General features: G+C 39.7%; 1 protein-coding gene across 1 annotated transcript in view; it reads left to right on the forward strand.

Moving 5' to 3' along the window:
* ZNF521 (zinc finger protein 521) overlaps window positions 1-16,833 on the forward strand; it is a 275,165-nt gene that overhangs the window by 144,406 nt on the left and 113,926 nt on the right. The window contains exon 5 of the mRNA XM_080821879.1: window positions 956-1,040. Within this exon, the coding sequence (XP_080678005.1) occupies window positions 956-1,040 (85 nt within the window). The remainder of the gene's footprint in view (window positions 1-955; window positions 1,041-16,833) is intronic.

The raw sequence follows: 16,833 nt of genomic DNA on the forward strand, positions 1-16,833 counted from the left end.
TTTTATCTGATAGCCTAGCATTTAGAATCAAGAGAACTTATTTCTCTTCTCAGCTCTAGGGCACTCTGGCATCAGACAAATCTTTCTACTTCCCTGGGCCTCAGTTTCTTTATTTATGATTCAAGAATTAATAAATCCTGCTTTCTCCACTTGCCAGGACTGTAATGTAAAATGATAAAAGGATGTTAGAATGTTCAGTATGGTATGATGTCTTTATAGGAGAAAATATGTCTTTAAAGGCTACTGTTTAACAACTTCTGAAACATCCAAATTTTAGACTTCAGCTAAGAATTATAATCGCTGAATCTCTTAGCGAAATCCTGCAAATCTTATTGGCCACTTTACTAAGGGATATCTAGAAGTGACTCACAGACATTTTGGTCTGGATCTACAAAGACATCAGTTTCTGAAAGTCAGCCACATGTTCCAGAATTTTCTTTAATGCTAACTTCTGTTTTTGTGCTTAGGAATCTAACTTAAAAATATATTACGCCATAATTATGTGCCTCCATTTCTTCCAACTGTTTGTAACTAAAGTATAGTGTTGAGATCAAACCACAGAGTCTTAGTGAGCCACTCACGGAACTTTGCTCCAGCAGACCCACACACACAGAAGCTTGGACAGCAACACAGGTTAAGACCAGCATCTCGGGGCACCTGGGTGGCTCAGTGGGTTAAACCTCTGCCTTTGGCTCAGGTCATGATCTCAGGGATGGAGCCCCGCATCGGGCTTTCTGCTCAGCGGGGAGCCTGCTTCCCCCTTTCTCTCTGCCTGCCTCTCTGCCTACTTGTAATCTCTGTCAAATAAATAAATAAAATCTTAAAAAAAAAAAAAAAAGACCTGCATCTCAAAAAAATGTGAGTAGGGTTGGGCTTTTGTTTTTGTCTTTGTTCTTAAAGAAAACAATAAAAAGTGTATGCGTCTAAGTAATTCTATTTATACTTATTTTCTCAGAAGAAGACCTATCAGTGCATCAAGTGTCAGATGGTTTTCTACAATGAATGGGATATTCAGGTTCATGTTGCAAATCACATGATTGGTGAGTGACACTAAACCTTATTACAGATAGCTCTTTTTCCTCCTTGTGTATATCAATGCCTATATAATTAAACAGAGTTAAAGATGAATTAATTGTTCAGCCATCAATGTTTTACCTAGGCATGATTGATTTTTATTACTATTATTAGGCCTGATAAGACATTAGCACATTTTATTTTCTGCAAGGGCTAGTTTAGACTTCTGCAGAGGATTGTATATCTACTGCCAGTCAAAACACAGGTGATTAACAAATTAAACTTCTAATCATTTTTGCATTATTGAAAACTAACAGGAATGGTTAATGAACTGGATGTTAGCTTTCCATAGAGTTTTAGACAGGTTTTAATTTCAGAAGTTATTATGGTAATGGCACTGCTGTGTGTTGCTTAAGCATCTTTGTATCAAAATCTAAAGTGGTGAGTTTTTGTGATAGGGAAACATAAATAATTTAAATTGCCATAAGATCATTTTATATGTATGGTTTCAACAGCGTGGAAATAATCATGATCATAAAGATCATGTAAAGAACTCAGTAATCACTTTTTATTTCCCTCCAAAATTTTACACACATCTTTATGAAAGCTGTTTGGGTGAAGATCTCTGTAGTCACTCTCGGCCAGTGTTTTCAGGGATTTTTCATATATCATATGGGCTCAAGCTAAAAGGATAATTTTTTCAGTTATTCATATTGTCCCATTATCCCTTAATTCCTTTGAGGTTACCTCCTATGTTTTTTAATTTGATAAGCACTTGGTAATAACACTAAGAGTTTAACCAGCCAATTAAACTTTATCAAGCAGATCTTTTTCAACTAGTAAAATGACAATTGTTATTACTTTATGCTATTTTTGTTACTCATTTGTGTTTTTATACTATGAGAGTTTTTTTTATTTCATCCTCATTTGATGGTATTTTATAATACCATAAATAATTGTGATATAATACTAAAAAGTCCAATTAACCTCATGCTCTCCTATTACCAAACTCTAAAACAGGAAAGAAAATTCAGCATTTTAGACTCTGAACTTGTTTTCAGGAGTAAACAAGTTTTATTATACACTAATCAGAAGCATTCTAGGAATGCTCAGTGGAAGCGTGGCTCCAGCTATCATTACTGATCATTAAAAGCCATATCAAAACCATATCAAAACTCCTAATGCTCTTGTAGAAATTAATAAAGATAAATTCAAAAGCATGTTAGAAAATTGATTAATAGTTTTTCAATAGAATTTGCTTTAGAGTTTTCAAATGATGGGTCTTTAGGAGGATTATTGCTTATATAAGTACAGAATTGTGCAAAGGGAGAACTTGCACACAACAGCGAAAATTTTGATCACTTTATTTCTATATTTTCCAGATTTAAGTACTGATGTTATTAGTGGTTTTCTTATGCATTCAATATCCTATTCTCCAACGTGGTAGAATAACAGTGACAGCTTTACTGAGTGTCTAGCAGATAACGACAACATGTAAGAGAGATTTGAATAATGTGTTTCCTTGCAATTTTCTTCTATTTTGGATTCCAAACAGATAATCTTTATAAACTTTTGAAACTGCTTTTTTTTTTCGGGGAGGGGGTGGGGCATGGGTTAGGAAGCATGAATACTTCTTGCCATGATAAATGCTAATATTTTCCATCTCTTTATTTCTTGAGTAGAGTTTATTGGTGGCAGTCATTCACGATTCTGCTTCATGTTACTATTTTATGTGGGCTTCAGTGAAAACATTTCTCGGAATTTGCACCTGATGGAAAATTTAGCAAAATGTTGTCGGCTCTGCTTCTGTATGGTTTTATTCTACATAAACTTACCTTTGGTTCTGGATTTTATTATTTAGCCCGGGGAACCAGAGGAACAGACTGAATATAATTTCACCATGATACTCATGTTCTTTTGAATATGTCAAATCAGAATTGAATGTTGAGCAGTGAGAGGACTATTGTGATTTTCCAATTTTAGTATCATTTGGCCATAACATTCGTTGGTTTGTCCTGGTCCTTCTTTTCAAATTGCTTTATACCTTTCCTTTTGTAGTTCTCTTATACTTCTTGCAACATTAGTGTGTTCCCAGGGCTTTCTCCCTCCACCTTATGGTGGATTAATGTGACACTCAGTTCCTCTTGGGATCTGAGCATTTAACAATTCACCTTCCATCAGAGAAGCAAATTCTATTCCTTTCCGCAGAGGGCCTAGTTATTTAATATTCATGCTATTTTTAATAATAAAATATGTAATTCTCTCACACTTGAGGCCTAAACAAATGAATAGCATCCATTTAATTGTTTTATCTGTTGACCATGCATCCAAGTCCTTAAACTCCAGTCGTGTTGTTAATATCTACAGAAAGAGAATGCATAATGGGAGGATGTCACAAAGGCTAAGATATCCTTTTTTAAAATCCCAGTGTGATACTTAGGCTTTCAAATGAGGCAGGCAGCATTATTTTGTTGACTAAAATACCTCCATTGAGGGTAGGTATTTTTAGGTTGTGTGTGTCTGTATGTTTTTTGTCTAATCAAAAAATAATCTCAACTAGACATTTAGCAGGGAAGAAGGATTAGAGGCTATCTGAAAAGCCTCTTAACTCTTTTTGTTAAGAGGGGATACAGTGTTTTTGCAGATTTCATTCCACATTTCAATCAGTCTGGAGGAAAGATTATGTCACCTGATGGAGAATGAGGTCTGCAGATGACCCAACGAGGTGTAACTTTAAGTTCCTTCTTTAACCAAGTCATGTGCGTTTGCTCCTCTGTAGCACACGTGTTTAACGCAGTCGCGATGTCGGACAACCTCCATGCTTCTTTCTGGAAGCGCTGGTCTCAGGCTGTTGGCCAGGGACATTTGTGAGAGGAAAACCATCAATGTTTCTACCAGGTACACACCTGGAGACGCTCTGCCGAACTGCCCTTCTGCAGCTAAGTGTGGACACATGGTCTGAGTCGCAGGAATAATTACTCAATAAAAATGCATCGGGGATTTGACTTATGTCTATTAAGGAAAGAAAGAAAACCTTACTCTCCACCACATTTTGACACAGTTTCAGTAAGAAATCAGACCAGTGACTATTTAGGGGTTTCTTTTCTTCTTTACACACACGCACAAAAAGAGCTACAAAACATTTTAACAGCTTTCCTGGGGAAAAGATTTCCCTCTTTTCAAGTCTGCACAGATGAGAAATTTTTTCTTGTCTTCCTTTGTTCCTTTCACATAGTTTACGTTGGCTTTTGACCCGAGTGTACAGAAAGAAGCCATTGTGTAGTATGTCTTTTAATTCATTTTCCCCGTCTCTATCAGCATAGTAAATATTTATGGTTATTTTCCTCTTTGAGATTTCTGTTGTTATTATTATTTGGTATGGATTAGCTCAGACAGAGATGAAACCAGGGACTTTAAATGTGTTTAACCCAGCAAAGGAATTGCCTCATATAAAATTATGAGGTTCAACAGCAGTAGAGTAAATTTGTAAGTGCTCTGAATAAAGGGCTGTTAGGCATGTGATAATATAAAGAGATGACATTGCCAAGAACTATTTATGAGAAGCTTAATTTTTTCACTCTGATAATTCTTGACCAATAATTACCAGCCTCTAATTATCTATTTTAGTTAGAAAGAAATTTCGATCACTATGGAGGTTGGCATTGCAACTAGCATCTAAATCCCCAAAGAGACAAATGTGTTCCAAACAGCCACAAACAACTGTCTCATGAAACATAGTGAGCAAATTGCAAGCGGCTGGTGGTAGACATCCGGCGGTACTTCCACCATCGAGGGCCAGTCCACTTGACAAAGAAATGATCAAAGAGGAGAAATACCATTATCCTTGGAACTGATTGCTACACTCATGGACTTTGGAGGACAAGGGGTCAGGATCTAGCTATGACCATTTCCAGGCCTCCCTTTCCAGGTTCTCAGATGGAGACTATGAAGGGAATGGGTATAAACCATGTACTTAAGAATTATTTTTAAAGACCAACTTAGAAATGATTACTTAATAAGCTTTGGGGTTTCTGTATTTTTCATCTGATCTGAAAGATCAGGGTTACAATGGCAAATTTGTATCCAAGGTGGTGGAGCACCCCGTTTTGTGGAAAAAAAAAGAAAAGGGGGAAGTCCACAAATAGTCACTAATAGATGTGCCCTAACAGGGTCAAGGGTGATGCTTAAGGGTATTTGTGGAAAGCAAATGTATTTATTTCTCTCTTGGAAAAGCAAAACTAGAATTTGGAACTATAGATGACAACTAATAGGAAAACACTGATGGAAAGATATTGACTCTTTTTGTCCAAATCTCGAATACTCAGGGCTTCTGAATTACAATTTTTAAAAGACCACGAAAAGATTCAAGTCTTCTGCAGTGCACGTGGGAAGATATATACCCCATGTGTTATGTACCATGTGATATACATCACTGATATCAAGGCAAAAAGAATGCATAAATCAGGTTTGTGCACTGGGTGAATTTTTAGTCTGTTGCTGTGGCAAGTGACATTCATGTGTTCTGCAATTTGTTGGAGGCCCAAGGTCACAAATGGCATTCTTTCCCTTCCATTTCTTTGGTGGATGGTGTGCTATGTGACTAATCTTCATTATAGTTTTGTGACATTCAGTATCACTTCTGAAACATTTCAGCTTGAGTGCTCTTGCTTTACAATAGACGAAAACCAATATTTTGAGGTCTATAGTGGTTTTGGATTTTATATGTCTTAAGGGGACATATCCAAAGATAGGGATCTCTGCATAGGAGGATAAAGGGATGTGTTGCTCTTTAAATGCTTGGCTTTCATTGGCTGTTTTTTTGTTTTTGTTTTTTTAAAAAGGAACAGAGATGAATCAACAATAATGCGTGTGTGTGTGTGTGTGTGTTTATCTGCACTACCCTAAGAAACCCAAAGTCATTAGGTTCTGTGGAGTTTGCCTTAATTCTAAACGAGAAGACTATTGAACTCTAAGTCATCATTTGATGGCTTACAAAACTCAGGGAATGAAGAAACAAGCATTTGGTGTTAAATATGATGAAATACTGGCTTATTTCATCAAGAGCTGGATTAAAAAAGATGAAATCTGGGCAGTTTAATGGTAACAGAAAGCTACCCTCATGTGGGCAATGCTGGCTTATTTGAAAAGCCCATAAAGGGTTTCTACATGGACCATACAAAAGGGATACTTTCTCTTTAATAGCCATCTGTACAGGAGAGATGAGAAGTGGGCCAGGTCATCTCTCCTCAGCTGTCATGATATTAACGTAGGTAATGGAGCAAGCTCGGCATTCTGCTGGGTGTTGTTTTTCATAGATGTTCATCGATTTACACAGATAATTCTGTTTATTTCTTAGAGTTGGTCCAAGTGAAACAGGCAGAATAACAAACATCAAAGCATTTCAAATGACTTTATCTTTGTTTGTAACGTAACTTTTGTCTAAAAAAAAAAAATGGTGTCACACCTACTGTGCAGATGGCTGCATGATTTGTAAACCAGCCAAAACATTTAAACAAATGTGTGATCTGGGGATAGATTAAATAAAGGATAAAATGGAGTGTGGGCCACAAATTCTAATAATCAGATGATTTTAAGTTGTGTGCCGTGTGGAGTGATGGTCGCCGTGATAGCAGGGAAAGCTTGCCAATGACAGCAAGGTGCCTGATAGATCTCAGGATGGAGCCCGTGGCCTGGCAGGACTCAGTTTGAGAACCGCACATTGGCTGTACAGCTGGCGGCTCTGTGTGGGGACATCAGATAAAACTTATGTAAAATGAAGTGTTATTGCTTAGTATGAAATTGTTCAGAGAGGGAATTTGCAGACAGTCACTGAAAACGGAATTCATGGTACCAATGAAGCAGACTGTAAATATGAAGAGGGTTTAATTATCTGCGCAATTTAACAAAAATTCAAGATGTATTCAGAAAGGACGTACGCAGGCATAAATCGAACATAGCACCACTGTTTTACTGAGTGCAAATGTGGGGCTGTGGGAAGGTGGCACCAAGCCTCTCCTCAGAAAAGGTTTCCTAAAAACAAAGACATTTTCAGATAAAAGAAGGGGGGGGGAGACTTAAAAAACAAAACAAAAGAAAACAAAAAACATCTTTCTGGAATAAGATCATTTTTAAGGGCTCCTCTTCACGATTCGGGTTCTTATTTCTGAAGCAAATTTGAAAGAAAGCCTCTGAGCCCGTTTCTTCCATTTCGGTGTTAAGCTATTAAAAGGAAATCAGGGGTGTTTGGCCTGGTGGTGTGTTTTAGCCCGCATCTAGCAGCTTGGATTTACAAGAGTAAAAAAATACTGGCAGTGAGCGGAGTTTCTAACTGACAAGCCCCTTAGAAGGCCCCTTCGGCCATTTCTGTCCATGTTCGTTTTCCCTGAGCCAGAGGGTTCTGATCCAGCCCGCAGACAGACTGAAGATTCTGTTTCTTGTGACTTTTGATGAGAACGCACTGCCCTTAAAGAGGCCTCGGAAGAATGTTGTTCTTGAGCCGAATTCCTGGATGCCAGCCTTCCTTCCTGGGCTCCGTACAGAGAGGCTGGGAAGAGAGTCTGTGCCAGATGGATGGTTCCATGGGACCACCTGAGACCCACTGGCGGGGCTTCTGGCTCCGGGTTTGTCCTCACCTTTGGACTTGCCGGAGAGCAGGCGGCAAGTGTATCTGCCTTTCGCTCCCCGCTCCGTGGGCTCATTCTCCAACGTGGGTATCCTCTTCTGAATGAAGTCTGCAAAAACATTTCTGAACGGAGGGCACCGAAAGTCACGGGCGGTTGACCCAAAAGGACAGACCCCTGCCCATCCACCCACCCGCCCATACACTCACACACACACACACGCACGCCCGTTGATGCAGACATGCCGCGGCCTGTTTCCACGAGCTCCTTCAGATGCACGAAAGGAGAAGGTCTCTGCGGACCCATTTCCATAGGTTATTTGCTAGTTTCTGGGCCGTTCGTAGCAGCAAACAAAAGAAAGGGAGCCAATATGGAGGGTGGGTGTCGAACTTCAGCTGCTCATATTGTTGCATTTGGTGAGCTGATGGGGTTTCGTAGGTCACCTTTAGAATTATGCCTATGACAGCAGTAGCTACCTGCCAAGATTGCAAGGTATCTCGCAGCTCTCAGGATGGCGCCTGTGGCCCGGTAGGCCTCAGTTGGAGGGGTACACATTTGCTGTACAGCTGGCAGCTCTGTATGGGGCGGCCGTGTGGGCTGCTAGGGAGCTGGAAAGGAGACAAGCATGAAATTTCTTCTAAACCCAACTCTGTTTTTCTGTACTGTTGGCTGCTTCTCAGTTCCTTGACAAAAAAACCAATCAGGCACCCTTTAATCCGCCTGTGATTACCACTGGTATAAAAAGAGAAGCATAATGAGGAAAAATGCCTCGTTTTGTTGCCTTCAAAAGCCAACAAATTGGAGTTAACTTGACAGGAAGTGGCTTAATAATTAGATTATTTATTTATTCCTGACACATATCCCCCTGTTACTGGTCTCAGGAGACCCTATAGATGGTACGATTTTCAAGCTGCCATTACTTCGCTGTCTTCTGTGAACAAAGAAGCTACTGTCTATCAGTCAATTAAATGCACTCTTTAAGCAGAGGCTTCGAAGACCTCAATGGAGAGAGCCCTGGGACGCTGTGGCTGATGATTCCTTTCTCTGTACTGTACATCACACTCTCAACTACAGTCCCCACAGAGATGGAATAAAGTCATGCATTAAAATATCACTTGTTGATTTGTTTGCTAATGAAGAGCCATTGAAATGTTTGTGTATTTCTATGGCAAAATTGTTGATAAAAGGGCCTACTTGCCTGCGTATCTGAGTTCATCTGCTGTGAGTGCTTATTTAAGAATTATTAAAATTAAAGACAGTAAACAACAGAATTAAAAAAAAAAAAACCAACCCTGAGAGAACAGGAGTTTCCTTGCTGTCTTCATCAAAATTAAGTGAATAAAGTCAGGAAAAAAAAAAACAAAAAACAGAGGAATTGGTGTCATTTCGATCTCTTGCTTACATTGCATTAATCCAAACATGGTTTTCTCTGACATAAAAATGGAAGTCATTTTTACAGTATCTGGGAGATACACTTTTTAAGTATGAAAAGATACTAGAATCCCTTTGTGACAGGAATGTACTTGGAAATTTTATTTTATTTTTTTTCCTTAAGATGAATGGCATTTTTGTGGCCATTTCTCTAACCCACGGAGTATGGCTTTTTTCTAGGGAGCTTAGTGGGAGCTTTTATAACCACTGTTATAACTAATAGAACGCCTGTTCTATTACTTAGAATAGAATAGTTATATAATATAATAGCTATAATGTCAACCTCACAGCCATGTGGGTTGTATAGAAATAGGACTTTCCTTCTCTCTCCATGCTTCTTCCTGTTTTCTTTTTCTCTTTTTCCCTTGTTCTTTTCGTGACATTATTTTATTTCCATCTAAGCGGTGATGACTTTTCAACCACCAAGTAGTGAAGATTTTTATGCCTTAATATATTCATCAACTTCTCACCACATACGTTTACTGTGTATAAAGCATGCTTTGCCTGGACTTCTCTGGCTCCCATTAATTGGTTTTATATTTTAAGAGTGCATTTGTCGTTTGGACGGGGGTCTAGAGGTCTACCTAGGCTGAAAGACCCAGATAATATTGTGACAACTCTCTGCTGAAAGGTTTAGCTATGGCTCTGCCACTTAAAGGGATAAATCTGGGATTTAAACCAAGGCCCCTGAACATTGAAAAGTGTCCCCTCCTCCTCCCATCAGACTTTGAAAATGTATCAGGGTTTTAACTTTAGTTTTCATGATTCCCTGACAACAGGCTGTAAGGAATTAATTCAAGACATCATCAGATGGTCATAGTCCTTATTTCTACCCTGTTATTCCAAGTCATTTTGTTAGAAAAAGCTTAGATACTCGGAGGTGTTCTCTAATAGAAAATGAATTTGAAACCCCTTCATTAATTGGTGATTAATATATTTCAGGATTAGTTTAAGCAGGGCCCTACCTCCTGCCCAGTCAAGTATGTTCTGGTTAATATCCAATTATCTGCACCTTCGTAGTTATTATGTCTTAATATTTCGGATATGATAACCAGAAACTTGAGAGTAATGCTAATGAGGAGCACAGAGCAAGAATTAACCAATGACATACTCAGTGATCCTTGGTGGGGAAGGAATCTCTTTCTTCCCCTTAACGCACTGCTTCATCACCTTCTGGGCGCTGCCTGAAAAGTAAGACTTTCAACTACAGCAGGCAAGACTCAGAAAACGAATCATTTTTCGCTTGTAATAATAGGAACCTGAATGTGCATCTCACCTGCAGACATTTAGTTGATCTTATGGAGACGAGGCATAGGCAACCAAAAGCCAGTGTGTACTTTCAAACAGGAACCGTCCTATTCATTATCTTTTCCTTTTAGCAGAGCCGCAAGTTGTTACCTTTGCAAAGAATGCGTTAATTCAGATCCATCTGAGATGCCTTTACTATTTCGCTAAGGAGACACTTCCCCTGCTCCCTTTTATCCTCCTCGCCTCAAATTTATCACCACGATGTGCACATGTTGCGCCTCTTTTGAATCTTTGTACAGGTAATTTCACTTTCGAGCAGTCTGACGTGCCTCCCTGAGCAGTGCCTACCAGGGTGGTAGGTGCTGCTGCAAAGCAGGTCGCTTTAAATAGTGCACTTTGCACATCACCCCTTTATACGCTGTATTGTAATGAAGCAACATCAGTAAATTGCAATGAAGGGCGATTGTTGCACGGGGATGACTACTACACCTTGGGGTCCATTTGCACCAGATTATTCTTTTTATTGTTATTATTACTTCCCATCTTCTTTACTCTCTTGCTGCCAAACTTGCTGTTGGCCACCGGTGCAACACAGAGGGGATCTTAAGGAACATTGCAGGCATCGTTTTTTCCTCTTAGGCGCATACCAATCACCGTTCAGTTCCAAGCTCAGATATCCTGGGGGCTTTGTGATTCTTTATTGATGCTACTTTACGCTGTTGACTTCATTCGTAATGTTCTTCATCTTCATCTTCTTAGAAGAGCAAATTTACTGTGAATGAAAGTGACCCATTTCTTCTCAAACATTTTGTGTAGGTGTTATAAATTTGCAGTCGGGATGATCAGCTGATTTGTCCCTTCCCCCAAAGAGGTTTAATAATTTACACGGGGGGGGGGGGAGGTGGGGAGGGGGGTACTGAGAGGGGATTACTGTCTAAGGGAAAGATTTGTGTTTGCAGTGTCTTCTTGGATCTCCTGAAAACACAGATTAAAGTCATTATGAATATTGTATGTGTTAGTAACATCTCTATACAAAACCGCTTATTTCCTGCCCCCAACCAACTACTGTTCCCCAATAACTAATAAAAAAAAACCAGCATAGATATAAGTGAGAGAACCTCTGTCCTTATTAAACAGAATTGTGAGCAGGGTTTTAGTTTAGGGATAATTGTATGCGAATTTGGGGCGACTGTTAATCTTTCTATTGTCATAATTTTAGTACCTGGGCCCGTTTGTTTTTCCAAATTGTTAGTGCCGCTGTTTGTCTGTTCTTTTTTTCCTAAGGCTGGGCTTCTGTGCAGCATTCAAACTAAAATCTAGAATTAGAGCTGACACACCTTCCATGGAACTATCAAGTCTTTTAAAACTGCTTGGCCAGTGACGCCAGTTCCGTGCTATTCGACCGCACACACTTCCGACTGTGGGCCAAAGAGCATTGATTTTTAGCTGTCATTTCTAGTGCACATACTGTAGAATTGAAATTTAAACCTTAATCCACTCAGTAATGCAATTAATTTTTAATGTGCAGTAATACTAATTGAAATAGCCTGAATTTAGTAAGTCACCACAAGACATTTTCAAAAGCAAGAGTCTCCACTGAGAACGGGGAGGACAGATAATCATTGTTACAGTGTTTACAGGATAAATGCGTGCTCTGCAAACCTCTAGTGGAAAGGGAGTTTTCTTTAAATTAGCCTATAGTATATCTCCTTGTGACTAGAAATATCTTAGAGAGAATTCTTACTTTCTGCCCACCAGAATAGGCAAAAAATATTCCGGTTAACTTTTTAAAAAAGATAGCATAGTTTTAGTTAGAAATATCTTAACATAGTATATGTAAAAATTCTATTAACTCAATTTTTTTTTTCAAAAGAGCAATCATGAATACTTGCAATGAAGTCCCCTGCCAACAATGTCACGGTCAAGAACAACGGTCTCAATGGATAATCTCATTATATGATGTGTATTTGAGGTACTGTTTCCAGATGTGAGGAAGACATGTACTCTCTCAGCTGCCTGCAAATCCATTGCCTTGTTTTAGTGTACACACTTTCTCGTAAACAAAAATATACCCTACTTTTATTTCAAACTGTGTTCCTTTAGCTTTGGCATTTATGTCAGAATCGCCTTTTAAATGTTTTGTGAGGTGGTGGTGGTTTTGTTTTTGTTTTTGTTTTTGTTTCCCCGCCAGAGTAAAGCAAATTTTGCACAGTCGAACCAAATAGATTTCCAGTCATTTCTCCACTAAAAAGGTTCTCCAACCACATTTATCTGCTAGTAAATGGGGACTTTTTAAAATGCATCAGTTCAACTGATGAATGGGCTTGTGAGTGTTCAAAATGAGCACCAGCATCGCTAAAAAAAAAAAGGCGAGCACTGTATATCATGCTTTCATGGCTCTCGCATTATAGTATTTAATAAGCCGATAGTGCTGTTAAATATTTAGTAAAGGTTCCCTCGTAACCCTGCCATCTATCCAGATGGGATTTGAAGACATTTTTGCAGTACATAAGTAAAAATGATGTTAGAGAACCTGAAGTAGTAGTAGCGTGGCATCTCTTCTAAATGAAGTGTGGGGGTACCCCGGTGCAGATGAGCTTAGCCGATTCATACCTACCGACACCGGAGTCATTTCACATGCTTTGAATTCAGGGTTCAAACTGGCTTTCGTTTTGTCACTGTTAATAAGTCAAAGTGCTCTTGGGGTTATTTACACAGAATACTAAAAAAGACGTTATAGTATGTTTAAAAAAAAAAAAAAAAGGAGACTCTTACCTTGTGATGATTTTAAGCTGTCCTAGCATCAGTGGGGCTTTATTATCAACATTTTCTCTTTTTCACTGACTAGAGGGGAAAAGAAAGGGAGATTAGGGCAAACCAGTTTATATTCCACTCCGAGCATAATATCCAATCCAGTTGGGGTTTAGTAAAATCTATGAAGCGTCTATTTTGGGTACGCGATGGCAAATACTGACTAATAGATACTGTTGTCCACACTGATATGACGCAAATGGATCGTCTTTATCAATTCTTTCCCGTCATATGTGATAGTCGTTATCTAAATAGCAATAATTGTTCTTTAAATCTGGAATGACAATTGGCTTCTGGGATCCTTATGCAAAAACAGTGCCTGTAAATATGATGCTGACATCATTACCGTCATCACATCGGTGGGCCAGAATTCACATTTAAACCTTTCAGTGCTCTCGCTGTGCTGTTAGTTTTGAAGGTGTAAAGATAAAGGCTGCTGGTTTGTTGAGATTTGTATGGAATGTGGTTGGTTCTTCTAGGAGCCCGTTTGCTTGATTCTAATTTTCGTCCTGTTTTATATGCAGCCAGTGACCACAGTACTCGTTCAAACTGCACAGAGGCACATCTCCTCTGTAAAGCACAGCTTACTGATCTTATTTGCTATTTATAATTCTCGTAAGAAGAAACACAGGATTCATATGATGGGGGGGCAGATAGCATTTCATTTTGAAACGATGTATGTCACACACATGTGCCTATCAAGGAGATAGCTCTCGGTGTACATGGAATAAGAGAGAAGGAAAGTGATCCAGGGTTCATATATAGGTGTGTTTAATATGCAATGCCTGATGCGTGTTGACCTCAGGTTACAAGAGTAGAAAATCCCATTTTCCAGCTTGTTTCAAATGTAGTAAAAATGCTGCTTCAGTTGCTTTATGCTACTCACATTGGGAAAGGTGCTTATACTGTGATAATTATCATCAAGGAATATTAATGCGTTCAGCATTTGTAACCCAAAAACTCATTATAGCTTAAGCTGTGCATCATCTGTGAAGAGAGAACTTTGCCAGAATTCACTCTTCACAGGGTTGCCTCCTGCGTGCTGTGCGGAGTGGTCAGAGTACTGCAAGAGGTCACTGAGGCTATTTTTGAAAGCTGAAGTTTTGCAATTTTTGAATCACTACCTTCTGTCTAAAGAGCTTATTGTTCTTGCCGCGAAATGTCCCTCTAATTGAATGCATGGAAGTGCAACTAATAATAATAACGATAATAAACAAATCAGGAAGTAACTGCGTAGTGCTACACAGAATCCAAGAGGTTGGCACCTGTCGTCCCTAATTGAAGTATTGGTGTCTTTCCTTTTGTCATTGAGCGAAGGGATTCATTTACACCAGTTTTCCTAATGCAGGTGCCCTTGGGTTTCAGATAGAAATGTCCCCACTGGGGATCCACTTCACAGCCCTCTGGCTGGAAATGGTGTAAATAAGACTGCGGGGTCAGCCTTCCCTTTTTGGCAGCAGTGTCCTTAATTAGTCTGTGACAGTCTTTCACATGAGCCTACACTGTTCCTGGGGTCATTCCTCACACATCTAAGACATCTATCTCGTGCGCAGATAGATATTTTTGTATGTTTGTTTGAAATCATCCCCTGGGGGAGTAGTGACATGGTGGGAATGAGAATCCCTGGGTGTGTCCAGAATCCTGTAACTTAATCTGATCAAAATATCTGGGTGGGTGACTCCGTGGTAAATTCTAAGTGGTTAGTTTTGTAAGACCATTGTGCCCTCACCTGAGCTTGGCAGCCTGTAGAAAAAGAGGCATGTGCCTGGGATATATTTATGTGATTAAATTCCATTATTTTTCTCCCCCTGATCCGTTGCTTGTCATTTCCCCCAAGTGACCCAGCTCTGCGCTGCATGCTAGAGTTTGGGTTAGACCAGGCAGAGAGCCCTAATACTCAGTGCCACCAGGCTGTCTGAATGTGCAGGACTGCTGTGTTTCTGAGGTCACGTCGTGACCCTGACCTCGCCCCTGGGAGGACTAGAAAAATACGTTTCATAACTTCTCACCGACCTCCATGAAGAATAAGAAGGAAAACCGGGAAGCCCATAGGCTCCGTTTAGATGAGCTGTAAGACTGGCATTCATCAAGCAGGAAAGCTTACTGTTGTGTGGGGGCTTCCTTACCTTGAGGGGTCACTGATGTGGGTGCTGAGCCGGTCCTCACGGAGATCTCCATGGGACTGTGTAATCAGTCATAGAGCCCAGCCGGCACAAACACACAAGTTGATCATTTGGAGTAAACTTGCTGAAATAGGAACTTAGGTACCTCTTAAAATCAATCACAGGAAGGAATGCTGATAGAATGAGTACCCCGAATTCAGTGCAGATATGACAGGCTTACTCCAATGGAAGCCATCAGGGTTTTATTTTGTTGTGTGGGGTTTTGTTGGTTTGGGTGCGTGTGTTGTTGACTGGGACGTAGCTTCATTTTCTGCAGGGGTGCACCGAGGCCACAAAGTGGATGGATGTCCTGAACTAGAGCCCCGTTCTCAGTAGTATTGGGTCGCAATGCTGACAGAACAGTTGAGAGAGACAGTGGGCGCAGATCTTCCGTGAGGATGTAAACTTAATAATTTTTATGAATTTTGAGTGACTCATAACTCCACTTCCTCGCCAAAAGAAGAATTATGAAAAGATTTGCTCCTAAATCCTTCAGCCATTCTCCACACTTGTGATAGATGCCATCCTCTTTACCTTGAGGCGCTGGAAATGGAAGTTTTTTTTGTTGTTGTTGTTGTTGTTTGTTTGTTTTGCAAGAGATAAAAATGTATACTTTAGAAGGAGCAAATTGCATTTTCATGTTTAAGTTCACTATTTGCACTTGATGTGATGAGATCCAAATGTGAGGAATTGCTTTTGACATTATTTCTGTGTCTCCTGCATCCTGGGCTTGCTGCATTATTATGCTGAAAGGCACCATCGCATGGGATTCAATGGGAAGCTGCAAAGCCGGCTGAAGCTTGAGATGCTTTCTGTGTCCGGGCTCTTGTAGATGACTGTAACTTCTTTATTTATGGACACAGTTTAACTCATCTTAGTAACGCTACAGCCAATAAATTGCGTGTGAGTACGTGTGTCTTTTAGGTAAAACTTAGACTCTTTCAAGTCTTACAGGTTGGTTTAGGGGCAAAAAAAAAAAAGAAAAGAAAAGAAAATCACTCTCCTTTCTAAACAAAAAGGTAATCTTAACTTTCTTTAGAAGTCTGCTTTATGTAATCTCTGTCTTGAGCTCTCACAACCTAGTTTATAAACTATAATGTAAAGTGCCTTCATTGGGGCACCTGGATGGCTCAGTGGGTTAAGCCTCTGCCTTCGGCTCAGGTCATGATCTCAGGGTCCTGGGATAGAGCCCTGCATCGGGCTCTCTTCTCAGCAGGGAGTCTGCTTCCCCCCCCATCTCTGTCTGCCTGCCTCTCTGCCTACTTGTGCTCTCTCTCTGTCTCTCAAATAAATAAAATCTTAAAAAAAAAGAAAAGCGCTTTCAGGTTAGAGGTCTTAAAATACACTCTTGGTTTCTGAATTCTAATTCAGATTTTCTCTTAGTAACGATGGTTTCCTGATTTCTTAATGGCCAAGTTGTTTAAAATAGATTTTTGTGGGTTTCTTTTGTGTGTGTGTGTGTGTGTGTGTGTGTGTGTGTTCCCCTGTACACAGGTCTGTGTGTAGGCATGGACTCTCTGCTAACCTTTTCTAGCAAAGACTCACTG

This window comes from Martes martes (assembly GCF_963455335.1).
Source record: "Martes martes genome assembly, chromosome: 13".
NCBI lineage: Eukaryota > Metazoa > Chordata > Mammalia > Carnivora > Mustelidae > Martes > Martes martes.